The sequence below is a fragment of the Epinephelus moara genome, chromosome 24, assembly GCF_006386435.1.
Source record: "Epinephelus moara isolate mb chromosome 24, YSFRI_EMoa_1.0, whole genome shotgun sequence".
Lineage (NCBI taxonomy): Eukaryota > Metazoa > Chordata > Actinopteri > Perciformes > Serranidae > Epinephelus > Epinephelus moara.
In genome coordinates, this window is record NC_065529.1 from 18,279,443 (window position 1) to 18,297,655 (window position 18,213).

The 18,213-nt window shown below is 40.7% G+C and overlaps 1 protein-coding gene across 3 annotated transcripts in view; it reads right to left on the reverse strand.

Moving 5' to 3' along the window:
• Positions 1 to 9,687: 9,687 nt before the first annotated feature.
• Positions 9,688 to 18,213, reverse strand: part of slc2a9l2 (solute carrier family 2 member 9, like 2) — a 166,866-nt gene continuing 158,340 nt past the window's right edge. For all 3 annotated transcript variants that reach the window (XM_050038483.1, XM_050038484.1, XM_050038482.1), the window contains exon 13: positions 9,688 to 10,876. In XM_050038483.1, the coding sequence (XP_049894440.1) occupies positions 10,640 to 10,876 (237 nt within the window). In that variant the 3' untranslated portion in view covers positions 9,688 to 10,639. The remainder of the gene's footprint in view (positions 10,877 to 18,213) is intronic.

The following is an 18,213-nucleotide window of genomic DNA, read 5'->3' on the forward strand; positions in this document are numbered from 1 at the left end:
CAGAAAACTGACAAACAGCAGAGTCAGTTTCTATTTCATACAGGCTTGGTCCTCTAATGGGCTTTATAAGCTTGACCTTGACGGGCTAGTCCCTTTGAAACATGTCGCTGACCCAGAGAATCTGTCCGCAGTCCCCTATTTCTGACTGTAATGCAGAACAGATGGACCGTCCTAGGTATTGTCAGAAGAAAAGGATTGACTGACTGACTAGTTCAATCAGCTCTTTGCTTGAAAAACAACAGGTGTGAGACTGCTCAGCTGAATGCCCCCCCGTAAACTATGCCACAGCAAGAGAGGACAAATTGCATCACTGTGCACTGTGCACGTCTTGGCATACTAAGCAGAACCACACAGGCTCCCTGAGATGCTCACAGCAGCTGTTCATCTGTTATAACAATAGGGCTCATGGCAAGCTTCTTCCAAGACGGAAGGTTGCACATTGTCTTTGTGAAGCATGTCACGTGTCCACCGGCAGGATGGCTGAGATTCTCCCGCAGTGGTTCGTGTGCACTCCACACACAACACAAGTAGAGGACATCACTATAGCAGGTCTTGGGTTGGCCTTGACTTGTTAGGTGTAATTACCTGTTGGATGTTCGTAGATTCTTCCAGGTCAGAGCGGCAATTTCCTTAAAAAAAAAACAAAAAAACGCAGCCACTTTTGAGACCTTGCTCTTAGCATCAAACCTCCATCAGCGGATGGTCAGAGGGTGAGATGTGATGCTTTATTCTGGATTTGATGGGGCTGTGCTAGCTTTATATTAGCTACCGTTTACGTGGTTTTACTGCCCAGTGGCACTTTTTTTTTAATGCCGTGCCAATATTTTTACATACATACATATAATTCTACAATATATGTTCACAGCAGCTATGCTTTAGTTAGGTCAGCAGTGGACATGAACGCCATTGCCCTGCACGAGAGTCAGTAAACACTCATTCACCACCCAAACCTCCATACAATCATGCTTGCCTCATCCATGTGATCACAAGTAACAGGGTGGATGTACGTGACATTAACTTCTTCACCTGCCCATAAAGGTGCATGCAGACATTACCCACTCTTTACTTTCCACTTAGTTGCGTAAAAAGACTACTGAACTGACACTGAGCATTAGAGTTGGTTGTCCGTCAAATATCAACTTAATCCCTGTTCTGGCCTGATTTTTTTTCACATGATTCACTGTGTGTGGTAGTGATTTTTCGAAACATGTCAATTTTGAATGTTTAAAATGGTCCATAATATCAGTACTACTTTCTTGCGCACTCTTCTCTCTTTTTTAAAAGTGGTATTGAATTTGAATGCATCAGATTAGAAAATTTCAGTAACGTGACAACACTAGTGTGTAGTTACAAAGGCTTATGTGTGTTTTCTACTGTAGGAACTCTTTCATCCACGCTGAGTGTAGGTTGAACCTACAGACTTGGATTCGTTGCTGGCCGGTAGTCTTCTAAGCTGTGCAATAGGTGCAGCAGTGTTGTCTGCTACAAGCAGCATGCTCATTAGCATGACTGACTCATTAGCGTGACACCCCCTCCCTCTGCAGTGTTGAGAGGTGCTGTATTGCTGCCTGACTGAGTTGCCTTTCCTGGACTGTACAAGGTCAATCAGCCATGAACTGGAGCAGCAGATCCTGGCTTTCCGCCTTGGGTTGTTGGGTCCTAGAATGGTGGCCTGTTGCCATGGTGACTGATGCATACATGTTCAGTTGTGTTGGTGTCACAGCAGCGGGTGCAGGCGTCTGGCTTCAAGCCCCCCTTTAAGCTTATGAAGCTCATTAGAGGGTGAAGTCTGTGTGAAACAGCTCTTGAAGCCCTCTCACCCTCTCACCATGTTGTTCAAGAAGTTGTTGACTTGGTGCAAGCAGAGTGCGATCATATGTTGTCCTGTCTGGCTGAGTAAGTATTAATTCAAGAATGCTGCTCCGCTAAGGAGAGTGGTGCCATCTTACAGAGGCTGTTTTACATCCTGATAATCAAACTGAATTGCTATAACTTTTATGAATTTATCCTGACAAAATGTTCATGTATGCAATTTTAAATTAGGGTCACTTTTCATTGGAATGTTAACTGCAAATAACTAACTTTTTAGGACAATACAATACGATACAATAATATTGTGGCAATTTTTTAACCGGGGTAGCTATCTATAGATTATACTAGGGCTGGGTACTCAACACCTTTAAGGTGTTGACAGAATAAGCCAATATCTCTAGTCTCCATTCAAACCATACCTCTATTTGATCCCTTTTGGCGCTGTGTTTGATCCTGGACGGTCCGGACTCCCCGCTGGATCAGCAAACTTTCTGCTGCTATAGTTTCCGAAGCCGCTCTCCTCTGCGAGCAATAAGCTCATCATCTGCCCTGATTAGCAAAAGCTAACACAGCAGAGGCTAACATTCAACACCGAGCCGTTTAACAATCCCCACAAACCTTTTGTTGCGGCCGTCTCTGCAGCTGCTTTTCTCAGCGACAGGTCAGTTCTACATCTGCCTGGTTAGCCCGTGCTACATGGCAGCAACAGCTAACATCCAACCCCACAAACTAACACCGACACTGAGTGGTTTGACTCTGTTGTTAAACCCATTTATAACCGCTAAGTAAAATTTGCTGTGTAATGGTAACAATTAGCCCCATCACTGTGTGCGTACTGACTCACAATTGTCTGCAGATGCAGAGCTCACACTCCCACAGCAGCGGCTACAACCCAAACATTCTGTGGTGTGGTGAAGTTGAGCGCTGTGTATTCGCTGTGTATGGCGGTTCAGCGTGCCGATTCGCTACTAATGTGTTAAGCAGTACAACACGCCACTCCATTCACATCATGGGTTTTGAATGAAGTACTATGCTTCACTTTGATGGTTCTGATATTTGCACTGGTATCATAACTTTTTAAACGATACCTGGCCCTAAATGATGCTGATATTCTTAACCTGGAGCGTGAAGTTCTGATTCGTTGACTGTTTCTCTAACCAGCGTTAATCGGTGTAATCGCAGCTCTTTTTGAATCACTGACCAAATCTGAGATGTGGGTGGCAACAGGTCTGGCATTAGGCTGATTAGGGATTACAGCATGTAATCATTGTTTGTTTGCACTCCTTTGGGCAAATCCTAAGTGTAGCCCCTTTGATCTGTGGCAAATTTAAAATACTGCTATCTTTTACTTTCACATTTGTAATTTTATGCTGGTGTTATTTCAGTTAAGGCCCCACTGTGTGAATTATCTGTATTTGTGTCAAACATTTAATGAGATCATTTTGTAACACGGGGCGAGGCCTAAGAATTTAATTGTCTTTTGAACTGTGAGTCATTTATACTCACTGTAGCACACTGACTCACATTACACTGCACAGTATGACGTGGTAAAGGGGGCACAGGACACAGTGCCTGGGTTATCACTCAGTTGAAATGATGAGGTTTAAATCCAGAAGCAAATCAACTCAGTCTTGCATCCCTCACATGGCAGATAATAATTATATTTTTGATAAACACAGACATTTATTTAAGAAAGTTTCTCATCCTATCACAGCTATCAGTGAAGGGAAGGTTTATATTCATACAACACTTTCCATTTAGCCTGGTCAACTGTAATGAACCAGAAAATCTAAGGTTATCCTCTGAGTCTAGCACATCCGGTTTCCAGAACAAAAAGACTAAAGGAGCATCTGACATTCGAGATGCATTAGTAGCTACAGTGCAGGCCGGCAACAGCTAAGAAAAATTGTGTATGTAGCAAAATACAGCATCATTTTTGAAGGAATATTTTCCTTTTTTTTTTAAACCATGAGCTAAAAATAAAGATCTTATCCCACCCACAGATGAGCTGGGTATTTATTTAGACACATGCACAGGCTCCTCTTAACTATGGTCATCTGGTATCTAGTTGTTGAAGTTAGGGCCAAGGGACGGGGGTGAGGCAGGCAGCAGGAGTGAGCAAGTGGTAGACACTACATTTATAACAACTTGGCTGCTGCTTGTGTTCTTCATGATCACATGACCACTTGAGGCTGGCGCTTAAAACAAAGTAAACAGTTTTGGTCTTGGCCAATTTCAACATTCATGACAACTGTACAGGGGGTGAATTTTTCTTGTATAACTCACCCGCTTACATTTTATTAAGGCTTAAAGTTAAACATACTTAAGGCTGGGACTCTTGTTGACAGGCTGTCTGCGAGACGTCGCTGCAAGCTATGGGTCAGATTCACCCCTCGTTCCTCCACAGTGCCAGCCTCTCATCCAAATATGGTCACTTATGGTTCCAAAAAAACACAAACCAATGGGTTATGTCAAAGTATAGCAACATCCATTACTTTTACAGTCGATGGGGACTGACTGGCTTCTGGAACGAACCTCAATGGGCCATTAGAGGAAATGCAGTTTTTGGCATTTCCGTGTTGGCTTCATTTTTCAGCTCCAGTTTGACACATCAACATCTGTCACTTTACAAATGTCGAGGACATTTAATTCAAATATCGACAACATGATTCAATTTAAAAGATATTAAAAACAAAAACCTTGTTTTATTCAATGTGTTTTAATACCATTATTTTCAAATAAAATGATTTTCTTTATAAAAACAAGATTTAATCTTTAGAAAGTGATTTTCCAAAAATAAGTCTTGAAAAAGGGCTGTTCGTCTTATAATCATTTCTTATATTAAGGTGAATACAGTATTATTAAAGCTTAAAGTGAATGTGCAAAATATTTAACTGCAGGTGAAATGCATGCTTTTGCACCTTTGTAGAACCAGGCCTGGTTCCAGCAGTCTGAGATCCTCTGTTGCCCGTAAACAGACACACACACTCAAACTCCCAGACACATTTACTGTCTCAATATTTACCTGAGGGTGTCTAAAGTGCTCAAGCTCCAATGAGCACCACTGAGACTGAAGGAGAAAGCAGGTGCTTCAGGGGCACAGCAGCCCTCTAATGGAACTGCCAGTAGAAGGGCCCTTTAGCCAAATCACTGTTTTATTAAGTGCAAGTGTCAACAAAGGTCTTGAAGCGATGGCCAACACAACAAAGCAGAAATTCTCTCAGTATCAAGAATAGCCCCAAACTCTCCTGCTGGGTGACAGAGTTCAAATGATCAACTCTCAGGTCAGTCTGCAAAAGAGGATCATAAGATGAATATACCACGCAAACAGCAAAGTGCCTCAAGATGAAGGTGTGGGAGGATGGGATGCAACAGGTCAATGTTACTTTGCAACAAGAGCTGTAGTTAAAGACTGTATCATATTGCAGAAAATAAATCAGACACTGATTAAGTTTACATGCATGCTAGCATCCTGGATATCATCAGGACGCAGATAACAAATGACATAATGATAATTAACATGCTGAAATGAAGTCAGAGGTTGGACACCAGTAATTCAGATAATAGACTGATCATTGCTTGTCGCTATTTTTTCCCATTAGCGGTAATCAGATGGGAAATCCAAATCCAGCAGAGAGTGGTGAATGCAGCAGGCTGGGAGAAAGCAAAGTGGGTTAATCCGCCACCGCCAAGGTAATTCAGTCAGTGCAGGAATGACAAAGTGGCCGAGATATTAAGGAGTCTAATACACGCCTGCACACACTGAGACTATTTAAATATTGTTAATAATAATGTAAGAATCATGCATGCATGGAGATGAATCACCAGGCTTTTTTTGTGTGCTCCAGGTAAATACTGTATCCTGAATATGATCAAAACATGGATAGGAGGCATTGCTAGGACATTAGGATGCATGTAAACCAAATGAGAAAGACATGAGAATGACCATGTGAAAGATAAATTGCACTTATTAATCATGTTGAATCCTGTAGAGGAAGCATGAGGAAATACTTTATGGAGCAGAATTGTTTATGGTTTTGATGACTGTACAGAAAAAGGGACATAAAGCATCAGCATGCTGTAACCTGTACAGAAAAAGGGACATAAAGCATCAGCATGCTGTAACTGCTCTTTACTTTGCATAAACAGCATAGGACCTACTCAGACAAGCAGCCTCCTGCATTATGAACAGAGCAAAGATGTCTGTATTTAAGTTTGAGTGCTGAGGTAGACTCTATGGAGGGGGAACAACAGCACAAAATGGCCATTCATCACTGAAGTGACACACCTGCAGAGCAAAGAGCCCAGTCAACCTCAACCCTCCAGGAAACAGTCACAGCCATCTGAGTCACATGATGCAAAAAACTGGCACCAAAACTGTTTTTTTTTGGTCGACCAGACTGAGTCAGAAAAGGACACTACTGCACTTCAGCTATTGCCACCCACGTGTCAAACAGAAGGAGAAAATAGTTGTTTTTTGTGTGTGTATTATTATTATTATTATTTTTTTCTTGTGCAGCCTCCACTGCACTGACCGAACCACCACATTTGGACCACTTGGATCTACCGTTCAGTATCAGTGAGTAAACTCTGATGAAACGGATAACGGTAATGTGGGTTGAGGAATCACAAAGAAAATATTTCTGTTGCTTTAGCACCAGTGGCCTCCTTTAGGGTCTGATGGACACATTTCATTAAGGGTATCCTCACTGGGTAAAGGTAGACCAGAACTAGGCCAGGAGACATTATCACAAAAACCATAGAAGGAGACTGGATAGAAAGGACACTGAATTGTTTGCTGTGGTTATTTAATAAAGTGTGATTGTTGTAAGTTAGATCTGTCCTCTCATTGAAAGATGCTGAGACCCTTATCCATGCTTTTGTGACATCTAGGCTGGATTATTCTAATGTTCTTTTATCAGGGTTGCCTAAGAAGAGTTTTCATGGTCTACAGATGGTGCAGAATGCGGCAGCTCGTATTCTGACTGGATCATAGATATGACCATTTAACTCACATGTTGGCCTCTCTTCATTGGCTACTTGTCCAGGTTAGAGCTGATTTTAAGGTGCTGTTATTGACATATAAAATTTTAAATGGTCTGGCACCTTCCTACCTGACAGAACTTATTGATTTTTATTTGCCCACACAGTCTCTTCGTTCTCAGGGGAGTGGTCTTCTGTGTGTCCCAAAGGTCAAAAAGAAGACTGTCAGTGAGCGGGCTTTTTCTTACCTCGCACCGACACTGTGGAACAACCTGCCTCTTGAAATTAAACAGGCTTGCTTGATTGAGGTCTTTAAAGCAAAGCTTAAGACCCACTTGTTTATTGCTGCGTATTGAGTCTTAGGCAGCTTGCTTTTCTTTTTTTTCTTTTTTGTTATGGTGTCCTGTTTTAAATTGTGTTTGTGGTTTTACTAGTGTTGTGCATGTTTTTACTAAATTCACCTGTACAGCACTTTGATGTAAAGTGCTCTATAAATAAATTTATTATTATTGTTATCATTATTATTATTAGTTGTTATGGTGACAACAGACGTCAGTGGGGCTGTAAAGTGCGTCAAAGTCACTAGTGTGAGAACTCCTTTTTGGCCTATTCTTAGACCTTTTTTCTTCACAAAATAGAAAAATACAGCCCTGCACTAATCCAAGTTTCTGTCTTTCTCTCTAAGACTAATGTTATCTTATTAATGCATCATAAAACATGCTTAATTCAAATTTGACAAACACAAAATGAAACTTTTGCAGTGTTAGGGAGCTACCTTAATGGCATAGTTTTGCAAGTTGCCAATTACATTACACTGGAAGAAGTTCAACTACAGCAAAGCTACCCAAGGAAGAAATAGTTTCATTTACTAAAGCTGAGAAAAATTAGTTCAAACTACTTTGTTAAAAAAAAAAATCAAATTGACAATGTAAATATCATCTGAAAATATAACATATAATACAGAAAAGTCACATGCCTGCAAAACTGCAAGAGACAGATTACTTATTTGAATTTCATTATTTATTTGGTCGTTACTGCAAAATGTCACGTCAGTGAGTTTGCCGCTTGCCACAAGTCGGTTTGTATTTACAAAGTTTATACGTAAGTTAGCCTGCTACAACAGTTGGCACGGCAACGGTACACACACAAAAAAAGGATTCTAATCCGACCATCCTGCTACGTTGATTTTAATAAGAGTGTCTTTTCTACTCTTGCTCTATTTCTATGGGCAGAAGCAGTGACTGTTCAGTGTTCCATCACAACAATGGAGGGCTGATGAGCACTTCTAAAATTAAATGAACAATGTCAGCTTCAGTTTAAAATAAATCTGTTATCTGTTGTGATTTTGTATTTTTGATTTTGTATTACCGTACACACGGAGGACTGTGAACAACTAGGAGGTGTGAAATGAAATAACCCCTCTCTTACTTTTTTTAACCTGTGATTAACTTCACAGGGGAAGTCCTAGTAATTCTTTTCAAAGGTATAAATGAATAGTTTACTAAGAGATGGTAATTACTTGATTTTTCTGAAAGATTCCAAACACTTATTTTTCAATGAACTCTCCTTTGAGCTAATTTAGAAGCAGGACTTACACAGCTCCCCATACTGCACCCACTCCTTCCTTTGCATAATGGGGAGTTGATTTAACAACATTCCCTGAGAGGATACCTAAGAGGCTGGACAAACAGTAATTTATCACACACAGCATTGCTCTACGGTGCTTCTTATTAAATGCATAGTATTTATGTCTTGGCTGCAATGAGCTTTCATAATTACTCTCCCACCAGCAATCACCAGCACATCTTTCTGTCAATTAGCCACTAACTAAGGGTGCTGAGAGCATAACTTCTCCAGAGTAACATGCTGGAACTGAGCTGTGAGAGACAACACTTTGAATTATTATTCTCTTCACTTCTCTGCCTGCTTGCCAGTTGGACAAATGTCTGTCTGTGGCACTAGTTCGCTGGATATATGATCTGAAATTAAACTGAAAGTCATGAGGCAATGATATTTGCCCTCTTCTGTAACACCATTTGAATACATCGACACCCCTGACACACACACCTTTGTATCTCTGTCTGTATGAGAGGACGGGGTGTCAGCCCTACCGGCAGTGAACTTTGAAATGTTGAGTACACCCTACTGTGACTGCTGTCCAATACTGCTTGTCTGCCTCTGTTCAGATCACCTCCTCCGCTAGCTCCTGCCATCTGGTGGGAAGTGGCTTTGGCTCCTTTTAGATTTGGAGAGGCTCCAAAAAAGTGGCCCCATCAGCTTTACTCTACTTACTCTACTGTCTGGGTCCTCTCTCTCTTGTTGTCTATAATGGGAAGTTACCTAAGATGTCAGTGTTGGGGTTATAATCCTGCGAAATATGTCCCTCCTCAGAAACACGTCCCCCCCTCTCATTATGAAGCTGCTTTGGTATGATGACAAAGATGAAATCTGAGGTGATGTTGCATGCTGCCACAGCTTGTCTGGTTCATTCAGAAAATAATCAGTCTGCAGCTTGTTCAGGCATGCTTCAGTCTGGTCTTATAGGAAATTTAGTGTTTCATTAAAGGTGCTATCATAGAAATAAAATGGATGGAAAGGACATTGAACAGTTTGCTGTGGTAATTTGACTTGTACAAAAAAAAAAAAAGCAATAGTGTTTAGTTGTTGGGAACTGTAAAGTGTGTCACTCACTTTTCTTATACCTTTCCTTGTTAAGCACTCAAAATTCTCTCTTTCATTAAACTAAGTCTAACGTTAGCTTAATTGCCTTGTTGACTCATAACCTTAACAATATAAAGTTTCTGCAAATGATAATTATTTTAGACTGTATATTAAGTCATAAATACAGCATAAAACATTTGTTTCACTGTAATAAGAGACATAAACAATGGATTGCTGTAAATTGAAACACTGTAATTTTCCTGAATAATTCAGCCATACAAAACATACAAAATACCAAAATGTATTAAAACAAAAGCATGGATTTTCATTTTACTGATCACAGTCGACCTGTTTTCATTCCCAGGGCCTATTAGATGCTCAGAGCAACTGACGTAGTATAAAAAGCAAGAAGGTCAGCATAGAGAGGAAGTCGGGTAGTGGATTGGTCAAACAAACACAGACTTTCACCCAGGAGACCACTGTTTGTGTCTTGTGTGAAAAGAGAAGTCAGCATCAAGTTGTTGTTTTTTTAGCTAAGTAATATGGTTTACATCACATGACATACTAGTTAACTTACGTACATAAGTTAAATTAGTTTCAGTCCCTCTCTCACTGAAAGATAAACCCACTAACATCTGGCTTTTGTTTTCTAGTGGGATTTAGTGGGATGTTTACAATCGGCATTCACTTAAAGGACAAATGACTCTGCAGTAGTCACAAGTCTTTATCGGTTCCAGTCTCGATCAGCTCCCATCTGCAGGGATGAAAACATGACACCCGGGAGGACATGCTAATTTTTGTCCCTTGCCTTTGTAGTTAACTTCTGCACAGATTTTGTCCATGTTCGGACATCGTCCTAATTTAGTTGGCACTGAATCTGAAAGAGAGACTGAAGTGGGAAAAAAAAATGGACATATAACATTTTCACCGGCGTCCAGGCTGCTTTCTTCTGTTTACTAACCCTGTTTTCTGGTGTATTCCTGACATCCAGTGGCACCCCAGTAAAAAACAAAAGAAAAAAAAACAAACCATAAAGGGATACTTGTCTACTGCATACTATACTATACTGCTTAGTTTAACCAAAATGATGTTGTCACAGTCATTAAATAAATATGTACACACAACTAATACTATCAGTTTATATTTCAATCCTGCGTCTCCAAAATTAGCGTAGTTTGTGCAGCTAGAAGGAACTCTCCATGTTAGCGACATCGTTTCCATTCATGCCAGGCTTACTGGACAGAACCAACTCCATTTCATGGCTTGGGGAGGGGACAGGAATTTTGTTGATCTTGTTAAAGCTCTGACTGATGTCCATAAATGTTTTATTTTTGGTCTCAGGGAGGACAAAGTAAAGGTAGATAGATCCCAAGAAGCAGACCACCACAAACACCAGGAAGGCAAAGGTCTGCAGCATCTCCTACAGAAACAGAAAACACACAGACAGGAATTAGACAGAGCCGATTAATCTGTATCAAGATATGTTGTAAAATGAATGAAAATATGTTAAGCAAGCACAAAGGGTTAACATATCTTCAAGAGTAAAATGAACAGACAGCACAAAATTTCATTCCATTCATTTTTTTTTTTTTTTATCATTGCATGTGAACCATTTCATGATTACAGTTCTCCACCAAATCCTGGCATTTTTTAGCTATCCCAAACTCTTGCCAACTCCAGAGAGACGTCGCCTGTAGCATCTGTTTTGTCATCTGTTGCTGGGGACAGCATAACACCCCCATGATTTTACACATAAAAGGTCCCAGGGGCTTGTGCATGTGGATTCGGTTCAGATTTTTGAACAATGTATGTATGTGTTTGTGTGTTGAAAAATGTCCAAGTACCCAAAGTCTGAAAGCTAACCTTGTCCAGCATGTTATGCCAATAATAGAGATTAGTGACAGATTTAAAAATACACACTGACTGATTACCCAGAGGGAGATTTAGAGTTGAAGAGAGGGTTTGTTTGTGTGTGTGTGTGTGTGTGTGTGCACATGTGTGTGTGTGTGTGTGTGTGTGTGTGTGTGTGAGAGAGAGAGAGAGAGAGAGAGAGAGAGAGAGAGAGAGAGAGAGAGAGAGAGAGAGGATGAATGCGGACTTGACTGAATCACCAGTGTCCTACTGAGCTATAATACCTTGCTCATGAGGGGACGGAACTCAAATGTGGCGCTATGTAACCGGTATTAGAAATGCAGTGTCCAAACAACCATGACCTCAATGAAGAACTACTTACTGCTTTTGATTTCAACTGTTATATCACCACTGCTGTTAGTCTCTGCCGTTTTCCCTCTGTTGAGTGTATTTCATAATAGCACTAAAAAGATTAAAAAAAACAAAAACAGAGCATCGTGCAAAGGGGCCTGACCCAGTTTCCATGCCGTCTCTGTGACGTAATGCTCATCTGCGAAGTTAGCAAGTTCCTCAGAAAACACTGCCTTTCTTTCCCAGTTGTCATGTGAGATGCGTCACGGTACAAACAGGACATGTCTGCGTCCACTCCGTCTGTCATTAATTGAATTTTAGCAAGCCCCCTGGATTGAGGAGAATGAGACAGTCCCAACTTTATGTCTAACAAACAGTGAACAGGACAGAACAGGGCCAGATGGCATAGGACAGAACACAAGGTTATGGAATAGGACAGGACAGAGGTAAAGGAGAGAGGAAGGTTTAAACATCCACTGTGGACATTAAAAAAATGTCCTGGTCCAGTGACTGTCCGGTGCTGGGAGATATGCTGTCACGGTCACTGGTTTCTGGGCCAGCAGTGTGTCATCATCAGTGGTAGGGATATAAACTGTTGGTGGGAGGTTATTTGCATGTGTGGGCTTTTATAGACTGTGTTGAATCTTCCCAAGTGAAGTCACACTCAAGGTCAGCATCTGCGATGCGTAAGAGACTGTGCTGTACTTAAGATTAGACCATTAAAGTCCACCCTGTGCTGTTTTATGGATTTTATGGATTACCATTATGTCAATACTGTCACATCCTTGGAACATGAAAAAAGCATACAGTCATTTAGAATCATAGTTAAAAGTTCACTGTATACTAATGACTGTCATCGGGTTTGATGGCTCATTAGTCTTTACAGATGTCATCAAAGAGAGCCTGTTGTTATTGCCCCATTTTATATTTCAATATAAGTCAATAAATCATCAACTGTAACACAGAACTTGTGAACCACTGTATTTTTATGTGGAAAAATCAATAAACAGATTGTTAAGAAAAAAAAAAAAAGTCAATAAATCATCTACACGCCAACTGCATTTAGTTCAATGTTTTAAAGTAACTGGAGAAGCTCATTAAATGCAAACAAGCTGCTGAATGACTAACAGTGACCCTCCATGCTGATCATTACCCTTCAACAGATAATTCCAATATATTTTCCATGCATTTTTAAAAGATAATTCAGTGGGTATTTAAAAGGTTTGCTTAAATTTAAAGCTGGGGTGGGCAGTTTTGTCTTGGGCAAAAAAACAACAACTTTTCAGTGCATTGTAATTCAAGCAGACTGAGACTGAGAAATAATAGACTTCTGCACCTCCTCTTAGCTCTGTTTTCAGGCTGTAGAGCATCAAGGCTTTGACTTATCACAGGTCATTTCAGGTAGAGGGCGCTCCTATTGGCTGTTCTACAAATGCAGATGTGCTCCCACATCCCAGATGGTGAAAGCTTGATTCAGTGGTGGAAAATCATGCAGAAATAGTTGCTATTCCAGCATTGGCAACAACTACCTACACTTCACAGCAATCTAAAAAAGGGAGGCAGACTTATCAAAAAAAGAATCTAGAAGAGAGTCTGACAATAAACGAAATGAAACATATGTCAATATCGGCTGAGTGTTTTAGAGTTTGAGATAAAACATAACTGATAGTTTAGCCTTCTGCTAACCGAAGCTATAGGCTTCAAATTCACATTTATGTAACTAACATGAGCAAAAGCCTTGAATCACAGTTTGTCTTCCACCTCACTCACTGCCTCTACAGACCACTTTGCTGGGAGGAGAGTAAGCAGCAGCTCTGAAAACACATCCTGAATCCAGCCAATGCAAACTCCAGCTCTGGGGAAGCCCCGACGACCAACCAGATCAACAAACTTTGTGTTGCTGCCATCACACAGGTTAGGCCGAACACTTGAGTTCACACTGGCCAGAGTAAAGTCACTACAGCTGCCAACCTGGGGTCAGTCTCTGGAGCTGCGGCCTGCTCTCCTTCTGAAACAATCCACAGCGGTAGGGAGTGAAGAGAGGGGCCGTGGGGTGGCTAGCAGCTAATTATTGTCTCTTTTGTGGTCTGATAAACAGAGAGAGAGAGAGAGCGAGGCAAGGATGGTGCTGAGTCAATGAGCTCTACAATGAAATAAGATTAAATAAATCAGTGTATGGGAAACACTGGGTTACTGTATGAAGTGTGTGTCTATGCCTGTGCTTGACTGGTGTGAGTGTCTTAGGACAGAGAGGGAAGAGCAACAGAAGCAGGGTGTATTTTTAAATTCTACCTTTTTTCCCCAGAAAACTGCCTCCCCCAGCTAAAAGAAGAGGGACATTTGTTTTAACCCATAAGCCATATTGAAAAATAAAACATTTGTAGATACATGGTTTCACAGGAGAGTGCTTTGTTGTGAAAAGATGGATTTCACAGCCTTAAATTACCGTGAAACAGCACAAGACAAGTCAGAATCTAGCTGAAATTCAAAGGTCAGTGAAAGCAGACGGATCTACTGTATTTGGTACCTGTTCCCGAAATTGTTCTGTCTATCAGTGAAATCTCCATTTCAACCCAAAGGGGTGACTACTTCAAAGGTTTACAGCTTGTGGATTCAGAGACATTCGCCCTTTCAACAATCAAAATTAAAATCCCACATGCCTATTCCAGTAATGTGTTTTTTAATAGACCTACATGATAGTAATAGAGATTCCTGCAGGATGACTTAAATGCATCACTGGTAATTTTATAGTTGATACTTGTCTGGAAAGCTAATGGCATTTGCACCTCATTGTTACTGTTCTCATATTTCCTTTTGTTGCACTACAAACTTACAGGAATTCATCATGACATGTAAAAGGTGCCATCAGTTCTATTGTAATGAAAAAAGGAGCAAGGAGTTTGCTCACAGACTGTGCACAAGAGTCCTTTGTCTCTATTATTGTCAGCCGATATCTTCCACAGAATGTGAGCCCACAGGATGAGACAAAGGGCCAAGAGTCAAGCAACGAAAGGGCGGCTAAGTAGGAGATCTATGTGGAAATTTCAAATAAGACTATCAGTGTAGCAAACTGCAGTGAGCTGCAGACAACCAACTGATGGTGCTTGACATTCAGCACAGTGCCAAGACATCAAAATCTGCCTCAACACGGGTTAAATGAGGTCAGCTGCTGCACTGCTGTTGAATAACACTTGATGATTTCCTCATGGGAAAAAATGTAAGAGGTTACTGTGCCAAATAAACTGTGCTGTATTGTAGATATGACTATCACAGTCATACTCTTTGAATGCAAAAAGAGAAATGAATTTACTGAATTGAACTGAGTTTGAATTCGTCCTCGTACAGAGAATATTGTAATTTTGCTTCACCTTTGATGTGCTTTGATTCAGTTATCAAAATGAATAATTAGTCCTTTTGTAAAACTTTGTTTAATATTAAGCAGAGCATACTGCTGCTCTTTGAAATGGAGACACTGAAATTTCCTTGCAACCCCTGGAGCATAACAATGCTCTGCATTGTCCGGGTAGAAGTTAAAGATAAAACCAGACTTCAAAGCTCTGAAATGAGAGGCAATACATCACTTAATCATCCTCAGTTCAGCTTAAATGATTGATGCCAGGAGCTCAAAGGTGGGGTCAGGGGGAGTTTCCCCGTATCAGAGACAGTGACAGGTAGTTGGCGTGAATTCCTGTTTGAAGTGACTAATGCGTCCTGTTGGAAAGGCAGTCGACCATAGAGTGATGCTGAAAAAAATAAAAATAACAAAAGAAAAGTGATGCATAAAAGACATGACTACATGATGCAGTCGTGTCTTTTGTGTCTTGCTCCAATCTAGGGGGGCCTTTCACATGTCTGAGTCCAGGGTCCCACAGTATTATTATTTGTCCATGGCTGTAAGCTGTTTGGAGTTACAAATAGCAACTATGTCATGTGCTTGGTCATGTATATGCATGTCTGTGAGTGTGTTTGGGTGTACTTGGGTATTTGTCTGTAGCTAATCTCACAAACTACTGGACCAATCAGCCTACTATTTTGTGTGCACATGTATGACTGTATGCTTAAAGACCTCTTGTGGTTGTGGTGATTTACAACTTATGAAAAATCTGTTTTATCGACATTTTCGTTTCATACCCTCACTGAATGCTAACCCCTCCCTCCTCTTAAGCTGCAGGTTCTCTGGAAATTGGCTGAGGTAAAAAGTGGTTGTGGTTTGAACCAAATTGATTGATTTTGAACCAAAGCATCTGCAGATTCATTCCCTACCAGATGTGTTATGATCCACCTAATTTAGGCACGATACAAGATGAAGTAGCCCTCATTTTTGTTATCTTTACAACCATCTTGACTGTAAGGAAGCCTGGAGGGGAACAAAATCACCGGTGCAGCTTTGTCATGTTCCAGCTGCCATGGCTGCCTTGTACTGTCTGTCATATGGCATCATACCACACCAGAAGCCTTTCAGAAACAGAGCATTTTGCTAATTTTTTTGACTCGCAAATTTTGTTGATATGGTCATTTTTCCTTGAGATTTATGCTTCTACTGTAAGTATGGGCTAAATAGTAAATGCTTTCCTTTTTTTGGTCCGTTTTGTTGTCTGCTGGAATTACAGGGATTGTCCACAGAGGCTGCAATAAGGGTGACCGCTCAGCTACCTGGCAGAGATCTGAACTCTACTGCGTGCACTTTTCTTGTTATTTTCTGACTTTATCTTTTAAAGTTGATTATTTGGCATCCATTTATTATACTGAATAAAAACTATTAAAAATGTCCACTTTGGTCTCTCGTTTTATTCATTTCCCAAATGTATTCCCCTTTGCAGTCTGCTTGCCCCCCATTGAAAAGCTTATAACCAGCCCCCACAAGAAGCCAAACTGACACCTTGGTGGTGGCCTGTCACAGAGGTAAGGGGATGTGACAGTGCAGCAGTGTGCTGTCTGAACAGAGGTCAGAGCTGGTTTCAGGTGCCAGTCAGTAACCAGTGAGTCACTGCTGTGATCCTGTGTGTGCCCGGGAGTAAGCGGGCACGACAAAAAAACCCAACCAACAAAACCAACACTGCTATATGGCTAAAAATAACTCTCTGTCGCTTTCTCTCTGTCTCTCACACTTGTCTGCTCCTTCCTCGCCTTGGTCAGCCTTATCTCCCCCACTCTTTGCCTTTGCACATCCATTCCTACATGTCTCCTGTGGCATCTCCACTTCTTTGCTGTGTGCCTCGATTGTCTGCCTTATTACATATTCAGCTCCACTTCTATTTGTCCTTGCACTGACTGACATCTATTGCCATCTGTCTCATTGTACATCCATCAAAATGAAGGAGCCGTCTATTCTCTCATCACATTATATTATTCATCTCTGTCTTGACACAGTCATGGACAGATTGCTCATTTTTGATGCTCATATGTTCATATATAAATAAATATATAAAAATATAAGTTCACATATCAGGCATAAGGGAATAAGGTGACAGTGTAGAGAGACAATAATGGGATTTATAATTAGTGTCCTGTGGGTTTGCTGACACTCTCCAGATGAGGTTTCACCACATACCAATTTAAATCTGGCACCTTCCTGACAACACAGTGATCCCACTCGAATCATTAAAACTAATGAACACTGATAAGCTTATAGGATTACACATACCATAAGTCACTGACACTTTGTGACCGGAATTCAACAGGTTTCTGTAAATGTTTCAAAATTACCTCCATGGTATCACTTTTCTACTCATGGCAACAAGTAGCTCCTTCCTGGTTACAGTGTCAGAGCACAAGAAAAAGTCTTTTAAGGCTTTACAGGGGAAATCTGGATGCTTCAATCACTTATATGTTCATGAAGAAATAAGCTGGTGGAGAGATTCTACTACAAGACTTTACAAGACTCCAGCAATTGTACAATATTTAGGAGAATGTTACTATTTGCACAAAATGAGGATGTTAAAAAACTCTGCTGCTGACCTGTGTCTTTTTTTAACATTGCATAATCATTCTCAATTTTAAGTAGGTTTTTTGTAGTATTTATGTTTTGTGTTTACACAAGAGAAGTGACGAAATCAAGTGTAGACCTTCGTATGTCTTCCTTTGGCACATTAACTGTGTGTTGATAACTGACAGTGTGCATATTGAGTTAGCTTGATGTGAAATAAGTCTTGCGGCATGGATCCAGAGATGGCAATGTTGGTGTTGATCATTCAGGTGAAATATCTTAAAAACCATTGTATGGATTGTCATGAAATTTTGCACAGACATTCATTATCCCCAGAGAATAGAGGATAAATTGCAACAACATGGTGATCTTCTTACTTCTAGCACAGTCATCTAATTGAAATATCAGTGTGGCCTATGCATCTTACTATATAATGACGAAAACTCTGGTTGTGTGTCTGTGGGTGTGTCTGTTCCACGTTTTTCTCCTCACTGACTTGGTCAATCCATGTGAAATTTGGCACAGTGGTAGATGGTCATGGGAGGATGCGAATGAAGCAATATTACATCAATTGGCCAAAGGGGGGCGCTATAGCAACCGATTGAAATTGCAAACTTTGAATGGGCATA